This window comes from Pleurodeles waltl, chromosome 1_2 (assembly GCF_031143425.1).
Source record: "Pleurodeles waltl isolate 20211129_DDA chromosome 1_2, aPleWal1.hap1.20221129, whole genome shotgun sequence".
NCBI lineage: Eukaryota > Metazoa > Chordata > Amphibia > Caudata > Salamandridae > Pleurodeles > Pleurodeles waltl.
This window is the reverse complement of record NC_090437.1, coordinates 1,337,013,769-1,337,030,432: the sequence shown is the minus strand read 5'-3', so window position 1 is coordinate 1,337,030,432 and position 16,664 is coordinate 1,337,013,769. Positions and strand designations below refer to the sequence as shown.

Here is a 16,664-nt window from a genome sequence, read left to right as displayed (position 1 = left end):
GCGGGATATCCGTCACATTTGGGACGGATTAACCCTCTCCGCCAAAGTTGCAATCAGGCCCGTAGTGTGTGTGTCATTGCCCCTGTGCTGTATGATTGGCTTGACTGTGCAGATTGCGGGCTTTTATCTTGGCGTTAAGAACCCCTTCTGGCTACTTAGCATGAATATTGACGTCAGAGACCTTGCCTGTTGCCTGCCTTGAGACACAGGGAAGGATTTGATTCTTCCTTGAAGGCACAATGCTCTTCCTTTCTTCCACAGTACAATGGATTATCAATGGGAGATAGGCCCATTGGTGGCCAAGCCTTGGAACGTCCACTCTTATGAGGCTGGGCCACCATTTAATGTCTCATGGCTATGTCAGGGTCTTGCATTACCATTAGAATTAGGGGTGTTGTCTTTGGACTCAAACACAAGCACTACAGCCAAACAACATGGATATCTAGTGCCCCATATGGGTGCTCTGATGAGGCCAAAATCCTTGCCACTGGGAACGGCACCACTGCTTCTTACACAGTCTTTTACCAAGCGGGAGGCCAACAAGAGCACCACAAAGCCTGGCTCAATGCTCGGTGTGCTTGCAAGAAATCAGCAAAGAGTACATGTGCATTTTGCTGGCTCAAAAGCTAGAAGTGTTCTGTTCTGTTGGTGGGGTTGTTTCTGGCACAAATGAGTCTAGATTTGGAACTCCCATATTGTTCCTTGTCGAGCTCATGCCATCAGGAGAAATATCTTTCTCAGCGGAGGGCTTAGCTGGTGGCCAGTGTCCACTATTTCAGATACCTGATGGAACATGGAACAGTTTGGTTTATTTGTATGTCGCAAGTCGGCCCAAAGTCGGTGCAAGTAGATCCAGTTTAGTAATGGGCCTGTCACAACACTCCTAAAACGAATGCCTGCAGTTACGAGTAATCCTCATGGATTGAAGAATAACTGTGTGGACCTGGTTTCACTGCGATAAATTCTGCACAGTATTCCTAGGTCAATGAAGATTAAATCTCATACTTACCACCTGCAGGGAATCCTTCCCTGGCCTCAGCTCAACCTCAGAATTTTCACAAGGTCATAGTGTCCTTCATAACTTGTTTCAGAGGAAAATAATTACCGCATACCGTAACCAAGTGATTGGCTGATAATGACCCTTGTCCTTCAGGAAGGGAACAGTCACCTCAGCACACCTTTACTAAAACATAGCTCGTTATGCATCCGTCTGTCAGTGTCTAGGGTTCAGCATTGGTTCCAGCTCAAGTCCAACTGGGGCATCCAGACGTTACAAGCGGTCAAGCCTCTCCCGCTGCCCGAGTTTGTCGATGACGGATAAATAGTAATTCAAATGCATTTTATGGCTCTCAATCATTTGGAAGGCATTTTTAGGCAAGTTCCATAAGAGTTTTTCAGCTGGACCTAGTCCACAGTTGTAAGTAAGAAAAAGACAAGACATTGCATAAACCCCTCTCTTTGATGGAGTCCTATGACCAGACACCTGATAGGTTTTTGCATGTCCTCTTCTAAATAGTGTCCTGTAGATTCCAGGAGATAGTTTGGGCAGAAGAAACAGACCTGCATCGACCCACAGCTCACCTGTTGATCATGTGCATTGGTGATGATTAAATGCTTCCAGGTACTGGAACACCTTTCTGCCAAGTAACACCTTTCTTCCAAGGACACTATAATTTTTAAAATACTATATTAATATATTAATGCCTTATTCCAGTACATGATATATGAAAAAGCATAATTTGGAGGCAATACATGTAAATAACATGAAAATTGGTAAGGTGATTGATGACAATCTTTGATGTAATCTGAGAAGGAATCAGTTCACTCGGGTCCTTCCTTTCTAATCCTGGCTAATGTCTACATTAGCACCAAAATCTTCCTGAAAACACAGGCTTTGCAAATGGCACACAACCATATCTCCTCATATTTCCTATTTTGCAGGTACACATCCTGCCCTGAGGCCAGAACACGTTTCATCTATGTTTTGTCAGGGTTCACATAGGAAGCACCAGTGTGCAGCCTTGACATACACTGCTTCTCATGGATGCTCCTTCTGGAATGACTTTCTCCCATCCTGGCTCTCACATGGACTTTATATAGTATTCCTTAACATTATTATGAGAAAAATCAGCCCCATGGTCTGAGATGTAAGGTGCAAATAGAAACCTGTGAATTCTCTTGCAAAGCATTTCCCTCTAATTTATCATATTCAATGAATATCTTGTGAACTATTGATAAACTATCAACCTGATTAAACTTAGGCTGTGAGAGACTAAGAGCAGCAAAAAGGCAAGGCAAACTGCAAACGCCTATGACATATTCATCACAATAAGGCTCCACTCTGGGGATCCGAATTTCCACAACAATAAGCTCTGCAGATATGGTAAAATGCTTCATGGATTTGGAGTTTTTAGCCATATTTCTAATCTTAAACGCCTTTCTTAAGGTTATCAAAATTTCTCATCAATGAAATCAATCCACATACAACGCTGGGATAGGTGGTCAAAGTCCTCTTTAGATTCTTCTCCAAGGTGGGGTGTGGTACAGGCACCCCACATCATTAGGGTGGGTACCCTTCTCAAGCCCCCCTTTGTCACCATTAAGAGCCCTGCCACTCCCATGGCTCAGGTAGCTTCTCCACTCTCACTCCGCCTAGTTAGCTCTGCTACATATTCTTACACCCTTCTCACCGGTCTTTCTGATTCCTGCTTCTTTCTTCTAGTTCCTCAGTAGAGTCAGCAATGCCTGGATTTAAAGCTCTGGGCCTTACCAACATCAAGACCCTTGTTCACCTGATGTGTCTCACAGCCGCAGGAAGGTCCTTGGAGACTGACAGTCGCGCGCATCAACCACAATCTCGCGGCATAGGACAGTCATCACCGGCCTCTTCTGTCCCCTGCTTAACCTCTGCAGTTGAGTTCCTGGTATCCAGCGATATTTCTGCCGCCAGGACATTGAATGAGATCTGCGCTCAGGTGAGATATATACTCTAGGAAAAGATGCACTCAGTGATGCATGCATTTGTTTGAGATATGCATTTTAGTGACAAATCACTCTATTGAAAGAGCAGTCATCGTGCGAAATGAGATACTGTCATAAAATACACTGTACAGTACTGCCCGTCCTGCAGCAAGACATACTGAGGGAAGACATTTTATATTAGCAATCAATTATGTGTTATACCCAGCATGACTAAAGGGGTTATAAGAGACACCTCAAAGTTTGTACAGGTTAAAGCATCCGATAATATGACAGTGGGCCTGATTTAAATATTGTCCGACGGGTTACTCGGTCACAACAGTGATGACTATCCAGTCCGCTGAAAGCTAAATATCATAGGACATAATGGGACGTAGATTTTGGTGGATGGGATATCTGTCACCTTTGGAATGGAGTAACCCCTTTGCCACATTCTAAATCCAGCCCTATGTTTATTTGGTTTCACCAATCCATTGAGACAATTCACATTCATGTCAATATGATTACTGTTGTAAGTCCATTTTGTGTTCTGCTGCTACAATTAGTCCTAAATCCCTCTCCTTCGTTCTTGGAATAGTGCAATAATGTGCTTAGCTCTTCTGCTGAGGATGTAGGTTAAAGACCATATTTTCCTGCCCCTTTTCCATAGTGTCCCTCCCCGGCTCAGCATCTATAATACGTTGACTATTGTGTAATGGTTCACTAAAGTATAAAGGTGAGACTATAGTGATTGGAAATGGCAATGAAGAGATTCATTATAACAACCTACTGTTGTGAACGAACATTTCCTTGTTAATCTAAGACCTTCCTGCATTGCTTGGAGAGGAGTGCCAGGAGGGACCGTCTTTGATCTGGACATACTTCCTATGAACCCAAGAGTGACAGAAGAGACATACCTCCACACCATGAATTACACCAAAGGCCTGATTTAGAACTCAGTGGACAGGTTACTCCATCACTAATATAAAGGGGGAAGGGATATCCCATCTGTCGAAAGATAAATCCCATTATCTTCTATGGGTTTTATATTTCGGCGGATGGGGTATCCATCACTGTTGTGACCGAGTAACCCGTCTGCCGAGTTCTAAATCAGGCCTTGAGAGAAAAGCCTGCTCACAGCTCACTAACTCAGAGGACTGGCAGAGGTTGCACTTCTACGGCTATCAGTTTAGGTCCAGGCCTGCTCTCTCTCTTCAAGATGCAGAAAGACGCATGTATACCACACACATGCATCCACACTCCCATGCACTCACGCACTCTCTGAAACACATTTGGCACACATCCCTTATTTTATATATTATGGTTGAGAACATGTTATATATGAAGCTTTCTTTTCACAGGCTTTAATTTCTCTGGCCACCGGAACAATCCGCACTAACCATCAGAGACCTGAAGATCTTTCTACACCAAACAGTCCAGGAAGTGATGCACGTGTGCTGGGCTCCACCCAGGTCCTGGTCACCCAGGCATTGATTGACATCCTGGTAGAGAAGGGCTTCCGGCACCTGCCAGCTGAAAAGGAAGAGGCTGAGATGAAGGGTGAGCCTTCTGTTATAAGATGGATGAATGGTGGGTCTTGAGAGAGACACAGCTCCTATGAGTGGACTGTATGTCGTGGCAGAGCACGCTTCTGAAGTGGATCAAAAGCAGCAAACCTGCTTGGTAAACAGATCGCAACCACTTGTGAATGGAATGACCCGACATCTAAGCCCTCCAGTTCAGGTGTGTTGAATAAGGTGAAAGTGTGCAGGATCCATGTCAGGTTTTCAGGATGCCCACACAACATATAAGAACCTTCAGTGACTAGAAATGGGCTACATTTTCTTTGTCAAAGAGGATCTTGAAAAGCTGACATGAATCAATCAACCCAGGCATTCGTTTGACACCACAACTGTAGATCTCAGGCATTGCTTGGCAGGTGTGGCTTCAATTTACCACATCTGATTAGATTTGTACCCACTTTCAACCGGTAACAAATATCTGCTGTAAAAATAGAATCATAACTCTTAGCTACCTGCTTCTCTCTCCTTTCCCCAACAAAAAGCCCAGTATCACTGAATTTATTAAAGGTATATCACCGACAGCATCTAGTGATAACGTCCAGAATCCGGCAAAGAAGAACAGACATGCACACATTCCCTAACACAGAACTCATAGAATGATAGAAGCTGCAGCCTCTGTCTTGAAAAGACAAATGCAAACATTGATTGCATACATGCGTATTGGTTATTAAGTGGTAATTCACACCTCTGAGCATTTATGGTTGTTGCTTGCTTGCCCATGCATTCTGGACTAGAACCCAAGTCATGACACATTATGGGCAGGCTGGCAATTAAAAACCACCATTGCCCGTGAGCAAAGGTCTAAGGGGGTCATTCCAACTTCGGCGGGCGGCGGAGGCTGCCCGCCAAAGTTCCCCCGGCAGAAGACTGTACCGCGGTGAAACGACCGCGGCGGTCATTCTGACTTTCCCGCCAAAAGGCTGCCCGCCCGCCCAGCGGGAAAGCCCCAGCAACGATGAAGCCGGCTCCGAATGGAGCCGGCGGAGTTGCTGGTGTACGACGGGTGCAGTGGCACCCGTCGCAATTTTCAGTGTCTGCTTTGCAGACACTGAAAATCTTAATGGGGCCCTGTTGGGGGGCCCCTGCAGTGCCCATGCCAGTGGCATGGGCACTGCAGGGGCCCCCAGGGGCCCCACGACACCCGTTCCCGCCAGCCTCTTCCTGGCAGTGTAAACCGCCAGGAACAGGCTGGCGGGAAGGGGGTCGGAATCCCCATGGCGGCGCTGCTTGCAGCGCCGCCGTGGAGGATTCCCTGGGGCAGGGGAAAACCGGCGGGAAACCGCTGGTTTCCCTTTTCTGACCGCGGCTTTACCGCCGCGGTCAGAATTGCCCCTGAAGCACCGCCAGCCTGTTGGCGGTGCTTCCTCCGTCCCCGGGACCGCCAGGGTCGGAATGACCCCCTCTATGTTTAATAGCACCAAATAAGCATAGGCAGCCCTTCTCGTTGATTGAATCTGAGAGACCTTCAAACAAACATTTAACTATTATTATGTTTGTCAAACAGTGGATGTAAAACTAGGGAATGGGCGATGGATACAGTAGTTTCATACTACACCACAGAGCTTTATCGATAGTAGTCACATGAAATATTTAAAGATGGCAGCATGAACAAAAACAACATCATAGTTATTCTTGTCTCAGGGATGTTTAAATCAATGATAGTGAGAGGGGGTGTAATGACTAGCCAATGCGAACAAATGTGTCTGTGAAAACAGTGGCATGGTGGTGCTTCCTTCCTTTGCATGAGGGTGGCACTCTGTTTTCTCCTGGTGTGCTGGCAATAAGTTGTCCTCAGCCTTCAGCCTCTTTCTAGGGTTTGCATTGTACGGCCTCCTGGTTTCGACTTGCTTGGGAATGTGATAATGACAGCCTTGCTTGTCCCAGAGGTCAGCTCTGCATGCCCTACTGGTGCAGGAGTGAGCAGTAAGCTAGTTACTGCCACCCTGTTTCTCGCTGACATTGGAGAATTTGAAAGTGAGGTGGTAGAAACCACTCTGCCTTTCTGCCCGGATTGACATGTTTGTCCTGATATTGTCGTTCTGGAAGAGAGATGAGTAGCATGTTGTTGTTTCCTGGTCAAGTCTGAAACCTCTAGTGAAGGTCATACTACTTTTCTCTGATGTGGGATATGTTTTCCAGATATGAAACTTCTGCTAGTAAAATGTTGACAACTCTCCTGCTTCCCCCTGCTTTCCTCAGTGGTAAAAGACTCTCACCTATACTTTCTTTCTCTGCAGATGTCACTGTTGAGTATTCCGGACCCTTGGAACTCCTCAATGCCCTGGCGGCCTGCTGCCTCTCTGTTACCGTGTCCCCCACTCATCGTCAGTGGGCCTCACAGGAGCTTCTCTGCATTCTGTCTATGTGGGAGAGAAACAGGGGTCCTCGACCCCGCACTTACGCTGACTTGAACTCTGAGCTGCGCAAGTGTCCCAGTCTTACTCTAGAAGCCCACCAGAACCGGGTGAGCCTTAACCATGCAGTAGCACACCACCTGCACTGAAATATTCCACCACAGTGGGTCACTGTGGAACCAGCACCATTTAAGAGATGTGAGGAGAGCGAGGGCACAGCTCAAGTTTACAGTTCTTTGAAGCCAAGAAGGATATAGGTTAACTTCTAGGTCGAAACCACAATACATGACTATTTGGACATGCACATACTAGCTAGTCTAGTTTTCATCACAGAACATGCACATAATCACATGTTTGTATAATTGGCCTGTCTTGTCTTTCTCCTCTCCGGGCCTGGGGCAGTAATCCTGTTCCTTCCTTTTATTACTCCTTCTCAAGTGTGTCTTAATGGTTTCAAAGCTTTGTAGATGCTCATCTAGTTTAGAGCCTTGGGGTCAATGTTTCCATAGACCCACCTCCAGCTCATCTTTCTTTGAGATTAAACCTCCTGGAAGACAGCACTACTATCCTCACCAGTGTCAAAGAAATCTTCAGACACCCCATTCAGTCATACACATCTGAAGAACTTTCTAGACTAGGTTACATGGCCCCAAATATCTATTGTAGTATGCAGGTGGTATGAAGATCTCATGTGAAACAGAGAAACTCAGAGCACATTTCAAAGGTGTTTCACATAACCTGTTACCACTGCACTTCTGGAGATTACAGTGCTCTAAAAAGCAGACTGCTAGCTGATTAATTAAAGAGTTGAATCATTTCTGCGTAAATGTTTTAAAGGAGGCAAGATACAACCACTGTTTATTTTATAAATAAATTACCAGAATCCCTGTGTGGCATATTATATGGGTCTGTTTCTTGTACTCAGTGCTTTATTCAGGAGGAAGCACCTGAGGTTTCCGTGGCTTTGAACATTATCCTGTGCAACAAAGGGTGTGGTATGGTTAATTTACAAACTATAGGTATATTCATAGAATAAGGTAAAGGTCAGACATACTACACCATCATGAGAAGAGCCCTTGGAGAATGTGACGTAGGAAAGGGACTTTGTTCCTTCGTGAACCAAGTGTCGGGAAAGGGACAGCACACTTTGACTGGAGTAAGGAGTAGGGCACCTTGCAGGAGGCAGTTTTGCTGGTAGCAAGAGAATTCCCCCCCCCAGGTCCAGAATCAAACATGAGAACTGTCCACTGGACCGGTGGGGAGCACAGTCACTAAGAGATACACCTTCCGTCCCTCATCTTCCTTCCTCAGCGATGGCAAGGCTGACAGTGCTGATGAAGTGGGTTTGGGCAGCTAGTTTTCCCCCAGTGGTAGTCTTAAGCTCAAGCAGCCGCCACCTCCCCACACCCCATAAGCTCATATGTGAAGACCAAGTAATGTAGTGTTTGGTGTCCAGTTCTGGAAGAATAGTGTCCAGGTTTATGATCTGGTTCTAGAAGCCACTTTTGAGTTATGGAAGCAGATTGAAGGCTACTCAGACACGGGTGACCAAATCAGTAATGCGTTGAACTACTTGGCATGTGAGTTGAGTTTATAATATGTATTTATTGATGGAAAGGAGCATGTGGGTTTGATTTTTATTTTTATTTCCCTAAGCAAAATGCATCTCCTAAAACTAGCACAGAATAAGATGAGGGAGGCGAGAAGGTTTAGGGATGCTGGGTGGTGGGTGTCACAAAAGACATATAATACCGTATTTTCAGTGAGAGGGTGGTGGATGCAAGGCACATACTGAGAAGGGGCAGCAGATGTCCTAGGGATGGGGACAGCTTGCATTAATGACTTTACACATTTATACTGTAGGCTACAAGTTGCAGCTGGAACTGTACCAGGGAGATGTTGGCTACTGGCTCACAAGATGGCACCATCAACGTGTGGCGCGTGACCAGCAGCAGCGCAGAACTCGTTTCTACCCTCACCTTCCCCAGCAGGTACAGTGCATGCAGTCTGTCGCAAACACCATGTCACAGTCGCTGCCATCAGTTGCTTCACTCTGTGCAGTCGTATATGCATTATTTATCACAAAACTCCCTGGCAGTTGTACATATAAAATTATAAAAAGGAAAATCCTTTCTAAGACAATCTATTAATGTATGTTTGCTTCCAATCTTAAGCCTTTCACATCATATTTTGTGATACTCACAGTGCTCTGTTTGTTCTGCTGTGATTCAGACCTGGCGCTGTCTAAAAATTTGACTTACCAGGGCATCAATTGCATGTCCTCACTTGCTATGCAGTTGGTAAGAGATTTGTCGATGTTGTGAATTTCCTTTCTCTTGAAGACTGGTTGCAATAAAATGTTTTTTTGGGAAATGAAGCTTCGACAAGTGCAGATTATGTGTGATATTGATTCAGCGATGTAACAGTAGAGTCTATAGCTTTTCCATTAAAAGGTCTTTTGATGTTTCCACCTGGCCCTGAACTCAGCTGTCGAAAGGAGTTATGTAGGAGGCTGGCCTGGCTTATAGTGGGTACCTAATGGTACTTACACCTTGTGCCAGGGCCAATTATCCCTTATTAGTAGATTAGTAGTGTTCTAGCAGCTTAGGCTGATAGAGGTAGCTATGGCAGTGCAGTTTAGGATGAATTAGGAGACATTCAAAGCTCCTACTATACCACTTATATCATATAGCACTATATCATAAGAAGCACAATACTCAGAGTTACTAAAAATAAAGGTACTTTATTTTAGTGACAATATGCCAAAAATATCTCAGAGGATATACTCCCATAGGAGGTAAGTAAAATACACAGAATATACACACAAACCAAAATCAGGTAAGTAAAACAGTCAGAAAGTAGTACATACACTGTAGAATACAATAGGATGCAATAGGCCTAGGTGCAACACAAACTATATACTAAGAAAGTGGAATGCGAACAACGAATGGACCCCTAGGCTAGTGTAGTGTGTAGAGGGTCGCTGGGAGTGTAAGAAAACACTAAGGGTGTCCAAGATACCCCACCCCAAGACCCTGGAAAGTAGGAGTAAAGTACTACTATTTCCCCAGAAACACACTAAAGTCATGATAGAGGATTTTGCAAAGACCACAACAGACTGCAAAGCACTGAAGATGGATTCCTGGACCTGAGGACCAAGTCCAAGAGTCATGAAAGTGTCTGGGGGGGCAGGAGCCCACTAAACCCCGGATGAAGGTGCAAAATGGCTGCCTCTGGATGGAAGAAGCTGAAGATTCTGCAACAACGAAAGGTGCTAGGAACTTCTCCTTTGTGCAGAAGATGTCCCATAGAGTGCTGGAGGATGCAGAGTTGTTTCCTTGGCAAAATACCACAAACAAGCCTTGCTAGCTGCAAGAGTCACAGTTGAAGAAAAAGGGTGCTGCCCAGGCCCAGGAAGGACCAGGATGTCACCACTTGGGAGAGGAGACAAAGGGGGCCTTCCGCAACATAGAGAGCCCACGCACAAAAAGGTAGCACCCGCAGAAGTCCTTGAACACGGGTTCAAGAAGTCACAGCGGTCGTCTCAACACTGCAGAAGAGGGTCCCACGACACCGGAGCTGAGCATCACAGGACAGAGTGCTGGGGACCTGAGCTTGGCTGTGCATGCAGGATTTGTTGGAAATGTGCACAGAAGCCCTTGTAGCTGCAGTTTACGCAGTGCACATGATTACTGTCTGGAGAGGGGAGGCAAGGATTTACCTCCTCTAAATTTGGTACCGGTGATGCTGACGTTTGGTGCCTGCTGAAGCAGGGGGAAGATTCTGTCGAACCACGGGAGATTTCTTTGTGGCTTCCAGTGCAGGATGGAGGCAGGCAGCCCCCAAAGCATGCACCGCCAGGAAACAGTTGAGAAAGCCGGCAGGATTAGGCGCTACAATGTCGCTGATAGTCTTCGTGCTACTTTGTTGCAGTTTTGCAGGCATCCTGGAGCAGTCAGCGGTCGATCCTTGGCAGAAGTCGAGGAGAGAGGTGCAGAGGAACTCTGATGAATTCTTGCAAGTTGTTATCTGAGGAAAAGCCCACTGGAGAGACCCTAAATAGCCCTCAGAGGAGGATTGGCCACCTAGTCAGGTAAGCACCTATCAGGAGGGGTCTCTGATGTCACCTGCTGGCACTGGCCACTCAGAGGCTTCCAGAGTGCCCTCAAGGCTCTCGATCCAAGATGGCAGAGGTCTGGGCACACTGGAGGAGCTCTGGGCACCCCCCCCCCCGGGGTGGTGATGGACAGGGGAGTGGTCACTCCCTTTCCTTTGTCCAGTTTCGTGCCAGAGCAGGGACTGGGGGTTCCCTAAACCGGTGTAGACTGGCTTATGCATGGAGCAAGATGCAAGATGCACCATCTGTGCCCTTTAAAGCATTTCCAGAGGCTGTGAGAGGCTACCCCTCCCCAGCCTTTAACACCTATTTCCAAAGGGAGAGGGTGTAACACCCTCTCTCAGAGGAAATTCTTTGTTCTGCCTTCCTGGGACTGGGCTGCCCAGACCTGAGGAGGGCAGAGCCCTGTCTGCTGGGTGGCAGAAGCGGTAGCTGCAGAGAAAACCCCAGAGAGCTGGTTTGACAGTACCTGGGGTCGATAGTGGAGCCTCGGGGATGCACGGAATTGGCACCCCAATACCACATTTGGCATGGGGGGGCAATTGAATGATCGTAGACATGTTACATGGCCATATTCGGACTTACCATTGTGAAGCTACATATAGGTATTGACCTATATGTAGTGCACAAGTGTAATGGTGTGCCCACACTCACACAGTCCGGAGAAATGGCTCTGAACTATGTGGGGGCATCTTGGCTAGTGCCAGGGTGCCCACACACTATGTAACTTGGCACCTAACCTTCAGCAAGTGAGGGTTAGACATATAGGTGACTTATAAGTTACTTAAGTGCATTGAAAATGGCTGTGAAATAACGTGTGCGTTATTTCACTCAGGCTGCAGTGGCAGGCCTGTGTAAAGGTTTTTCTGAGCTCCCTATGGGTGGCAAAAGAAATGCTGCAGCCCATAGGGATCTCCTGGAACCCCAATACCCTGCGTACCTAGGTACCATATACTGGGGAATTATAAGGGTGTTCCAGTGTGCCAATTGAAATTGGTAAAAGTGGTCACTAGCCTATAGTGACAAATTTAAATGCAGAGAGAGGATGAGCACTGAGGTTCTGGTTTGCAGAGCCTCAATGACACAGTTAGTTACTACACAGGTACACACATTCAGGCCACAAACTATGACCACTGGGGTCCTGGCTAGCAGGGTCCCAGTGAGACAGGCAAAACCAACTTACATACATGTTAAAAGGGGGGTAACATGCCAGGCAAGATGGTACTTTCCTACAAGTTGGAATTAAAAAAAAATCGAATTTTCCTCTGGTTGATGATTTTAAACATTTCAAAAGGCAAAGCAGAGGTGCCAAGCTGGAAAAAGTGGAAAGGATGTCTTTTTCTCTTTTTTAACCTTATCATCTAATCAATTTATTCTCCATAGCACAGATGAAACAGAGCAGGGTAACCAGCATTACAGCTAAACCGAAGAAGAGAAACCCCACCATATTGCCTGGTTCTAGATGTTCTAGAGGTTCCTATCCTATCTCTAGATCTGACAGCATAGTGGTTGCAACCCCTCTGCCTGGCGTGACCCAAGGAATTAGCCCCAGCCCCATACCTGAATGGAATAGGAGAGGTCTGCCTGTTGTATGGCGGACAATCCTCTTGGGAAGCTGAGAAGTCAGAGCCAGGGTCAGCAAAGCTGTCCGTCGTGTAGTGCGCATCCAGGATGGTCAACCCCGGAATGCCTTCTATCCTCTTTGAGCCTATGTGTAGTTTATATAATGACCCATACATCAATCAGAGAACAGTTCTGATCTAATGCTGTGTCTCGGAGATAGAAGCTGGTTCCTGGGCTGGCAACCTGAGTTAGCATATCATGTTCTGTACCCAGCAGCCGTAGACAATGGTACGAATTGTATGTAAGGGCTGATTAAATGTGCAGCGTGAACTTCGCCTTCCTAGACGAAGCAGCTGATATAATATGTAAAAACAATAGCTAAAGCAAGCAGACTTGCTAAGAAATGAATGAAAATGTGTGTGGAAGTAAACTAAGGCACAAGCTGTGAAACTAAGCTAAGACAGGGGCGCCCAACCCAAGCACTAAAAGGGTCCTCACAACACCGTGGCAGTAGTGTCTGAATTGCAGGTTTAAGACCTGGCCCCTGTTCAAAAGCTCAAATTCAAGTCTGAATTGACTGGCTGGGCGTGAGGATGGACAAATGAATATACAGCACTCAGAACCTCTTCCAGGCCAGCGTGTAGATTGACAACAGAAGTAAATGCACAATATGTTAAAATTGGAAGTGACTCGCTATGTATTCCAGAGCTTTTAGATGACATGCATGGACCAAAGATTTGTTTTGTCAAAACCCAAAATATTGATAAGTGGGAATTTCCCTGAAGTTGTTATACTCTATAATCCAAGATTGATGTTTGGAGTTTTCCCTCAATAGCACTATGTTTGTTTTAGATACAGTTACCTAAAGGTTACTGTCAGTAGTGTTTTCATGGAGGGCCTGTAGACAGCTTTGGAGTCCAATTGACGTGCAAGACAATAGGTCATTGTCATCCATGTATTAAAGTACTGGAATTTATAGATGGCCTAATTTGGGAGGAAATATTCTTGTTGTTTTGATAGTTCTACCACATCAGCTGTATATATTTTAAGAGAGCCAATGGCTGAAGTGGGCTGACCCATTACCTCGTGTGTTACCGTGTCATGGACAGAAGCAAATGTGAATGACCGCCGAACGGACCAGTGGATGAAAAGGGCTATCAAAAATGTATATGTAAACATGTCTTTATCACTACCCAAATAGCATCGTTGATTCTGTGTGAAAAGACTTACCAAAGTTTGATATAATTCAGCTCGACATTCTGAATTTGAGACAATAGCTTACAGTTCCAGGCACTGCCTTTCAGTGGGTTCAGAGCGTCTGTGTGCTTTGAACTCAAAACTTTAGAATTGACTTGGTGCACCTGAGGATCCAGTGGTCTTCGAGGACATGTATCTGTTCCGGGACATGTTGGATGCCTTTAGCATGGATGCTGAATTTTGTCTGCCGGGTTTAGATGTTGCAATCACTCAGCCATCAACATGCACGACTGATCCTCCAATGAGCAAAAGAGTGTCTCACTTCTCCTAGACAGACACTCCGGGGCTTATTTGCAAGCCTAGTGGCACAAGGCAAGTGACCTTGCTGCCCTGTGCCACAGGGAAAGGGCAGAAATGTGTTGTATCTACAAGATACAGCACATTTCTGTCCCCTCTCCCTGCACTGGGGAACAATGACATGCCTAACGCCAGTGCAGGCACCCTTGCAAAATAATGAGGCTTTTCCCTCTTTCTATTTGTGCTGCAGAATGCCTCCCCTTAGGAGGGGTAAGAGTTTGACGCATTACCAGGTTTACAGGATCTTGTAAATCTGAGAATGCGTGAAAATCCATGGGTGTTGCATGGGAACATCTCAACACCCATGGAATGCCTCTCTGATGCAGTGTAAGGCAACGTAGCAACGTGTGCTTCATTATCTACGAGGCCATGAAGAAGCCACACAAAGTGGCTTTCTGTGGCCTTGTAGATATGGGCCTGCACAATGCGCTGCCGTGTGTCACAAAAAGTGATGCACTGCCATCACAAGGGGCTTGTAAATAAGCCCCTCAGTCTAGGTTTCTGCAGACTGTTCTCTCTAGAGTAATAATGGCAGGCATTGGGGCATTAAATATGGTTAATGCAAGCCTGTGACACATCTCTATCTACAGAGAGACTAGAGAACATACTTACCCCAAAGATCTGGAGAAACCTATTGAGTCACTGGACACCCCTGTCATGGAGGTATCATAACACTCAGTGGGGATGGAACATGCCTCTAAAGTCCACAAAACAGCCCTAAAAGAAACAATTGAAAGTGACAGATGGGACTGGAGGAGATTGGACAAGGAGAGCCTCCTGGGCCACAGCAGCATCAAAAAATCCTAACCGCGACCCTTGCAGCTAGCAAGGCTTGTTTGCGGTCTTTCTGCGTGGGAACACCTCTGCAAGCTTTATCGCGACGTGGGACATCCATCCTCCAAAGGGGAAGTTTCTAGTCCTCTTCTTTCTTGCAGAACTCCAAGCTTCTTCCAACAGGTGGCAGCTTCCCTGCACCCTCAGCTGGCATTTCCTGGGCTCCTGCCCACTCTCGACACTGTCGCGACTATTGGACTTGGTCCCCTTGTCTTACAGGTACTCAGGTCCGGAAATCCACTGTTGTTGCTTTGCTGGTGTTGGTCTTCCTTGCAGAAACCCCCTATCACGACTTCTGTGCTCTCTGGAGGTTATAGGTGCACGTTACACCTACTTTTCAGGGTCTTGGGGTGGGCTATTTTTCTAACCCTCACTGTTTTCTTACAGTCCCAGCGACCCTCTACAAGCTCACATAGGTTTGGGGTCCATTCGTGGGTCGCATTCCACTTTTGGAGTATATGGTTTGTGTTGCCCCTATACCTATGTGTTCCTATTGCAATCTACTGTAACTTTACATTGCTTGCATTACTTTCTTTTGCTATTACCTGCATAATTTTGGTTTCTGTACATATATCTTGTGTATATATCTTATCCTCATACTGAGGGTACTCACTGAGATACTTTTGGCATATTGTCATAAAAATAAAGTACCTTTATTTTTAGTACTTCTGTGTATTGTGTTTTCTTATGTTATTGTGCATATGACACCAGTGGTATAGTAGGATCTTTGCATGTCTCCTAGTTCAGCAGAAGCTGCTTTGCCGTAGCTACCTTCTATCAGCCTAAGCTGCTAGAAACACCTCTTCTACACTAATAAGGGATAACTGGACCTGGCACAAGGTGTAAGTACCTCTGGTACCCACTACAAGCCAGGCCAGCCTCCTACAGCTTCACAGTCACCTTTACACGTTTTAACTGATCCAGTCTTCAACCACTTTCTGAATCCCATTGGCTCCTGTTCACCACTTAATGGATTTCTGGCCAGTGCCACCATAGCACTGGAGCGCTGCCTAACCATCGATCGATCCTTCGAGAGCGCCACATTCCCCAAAGAATGGAAACACGCCGAAATCAGCCTTCTACTCAAGAAACCCACTGCCGGCCCTAGTAAGCTGAAGAACTTCAGACCCATCTCTCTGTTCCCTTTCCCAGCCAAGGTAACAAAGAAAGCTGTCAACCAGCAACTCACCAAATTCCTTGAGACACACCATATCCTAGATCCATCCCAGTTTGGATTCAGAAGCAACCACAGCACCGAAACTGCACTCTTAGCAGTCACCGACGACATACGCATCGTACTGGACCGCGGAGGCGCGCCCGCACTCATCCTGCTCGACCTCTCCGCCACATTTGACACCGTCTCTCACTCCACCCTCTGCAACAGACTGCACAACTCCGGCATCTGAGACAAAGCCCTGGATTGGATCATGTCCTTTGTCATCAGAAAAACACAGAGGGTCAGACTACCGCCGTTCACATCAGAACCTAAAGACACTTGCTGCAGAGTGCCCCAAGGATCTTCACCGAGCCCGACGCTTTTCAACCTCTACATGGCCCCGCTTGCCAAGATCACCAATCAACATGATCTAAACAAAGTCTCCTACGCTGACAACACCCAACTGATCCTCTCCCTGTCCGAGGACTCTGCTAAAGCCAAGAGGAATTTCCACAAAGGGATGAGAGCAGTCACCGCCTGAATGG

At 46.3% G+C, this 16,664-nt stretch overlaps 1 protein-coding gene across 1 annotated transcript in view; it reads left to right on the top strand.

The window, feature by feature from the left end:
* LOC138257190 (probable E3 ubiquitin-protein ligase HERC1) overlaps positions 1 to 16,664 on the top strand; it is an 805,868-nt gene that overhangs the window by 570,272 nt on the left and 218,932 nt on the right. Inside the window, exons 49-54 of the mRNA XM_069205891.1 lie at positions 2,723 to 2,975; positions 4,320 to 4,518; positions 6,779 to 7,005; positions 8,759 to 8,886; positions 12,396 to 12,415; positions 15,888 to 16,361. Coding sequence (XP_069061992.1) covers positions 2,723 to 2,975; positions 4,320 to 4,518; positions 6,779 to 7,005; positions 8,759 to 8,886; positions 12,396 to 12,415; positions 15,888 to 16,361 — 1,301 coding nt within the window. The remainder of the gene's footprint in view (positions 1 to 2,722; positions 2,976 to 4,319; positions 4,519 to 6,778; positions 7,006 to 8,758; positions 8,887 to 12,395; positions 12,416 to 15,887; positions 16,362 to 16,664) is intronic.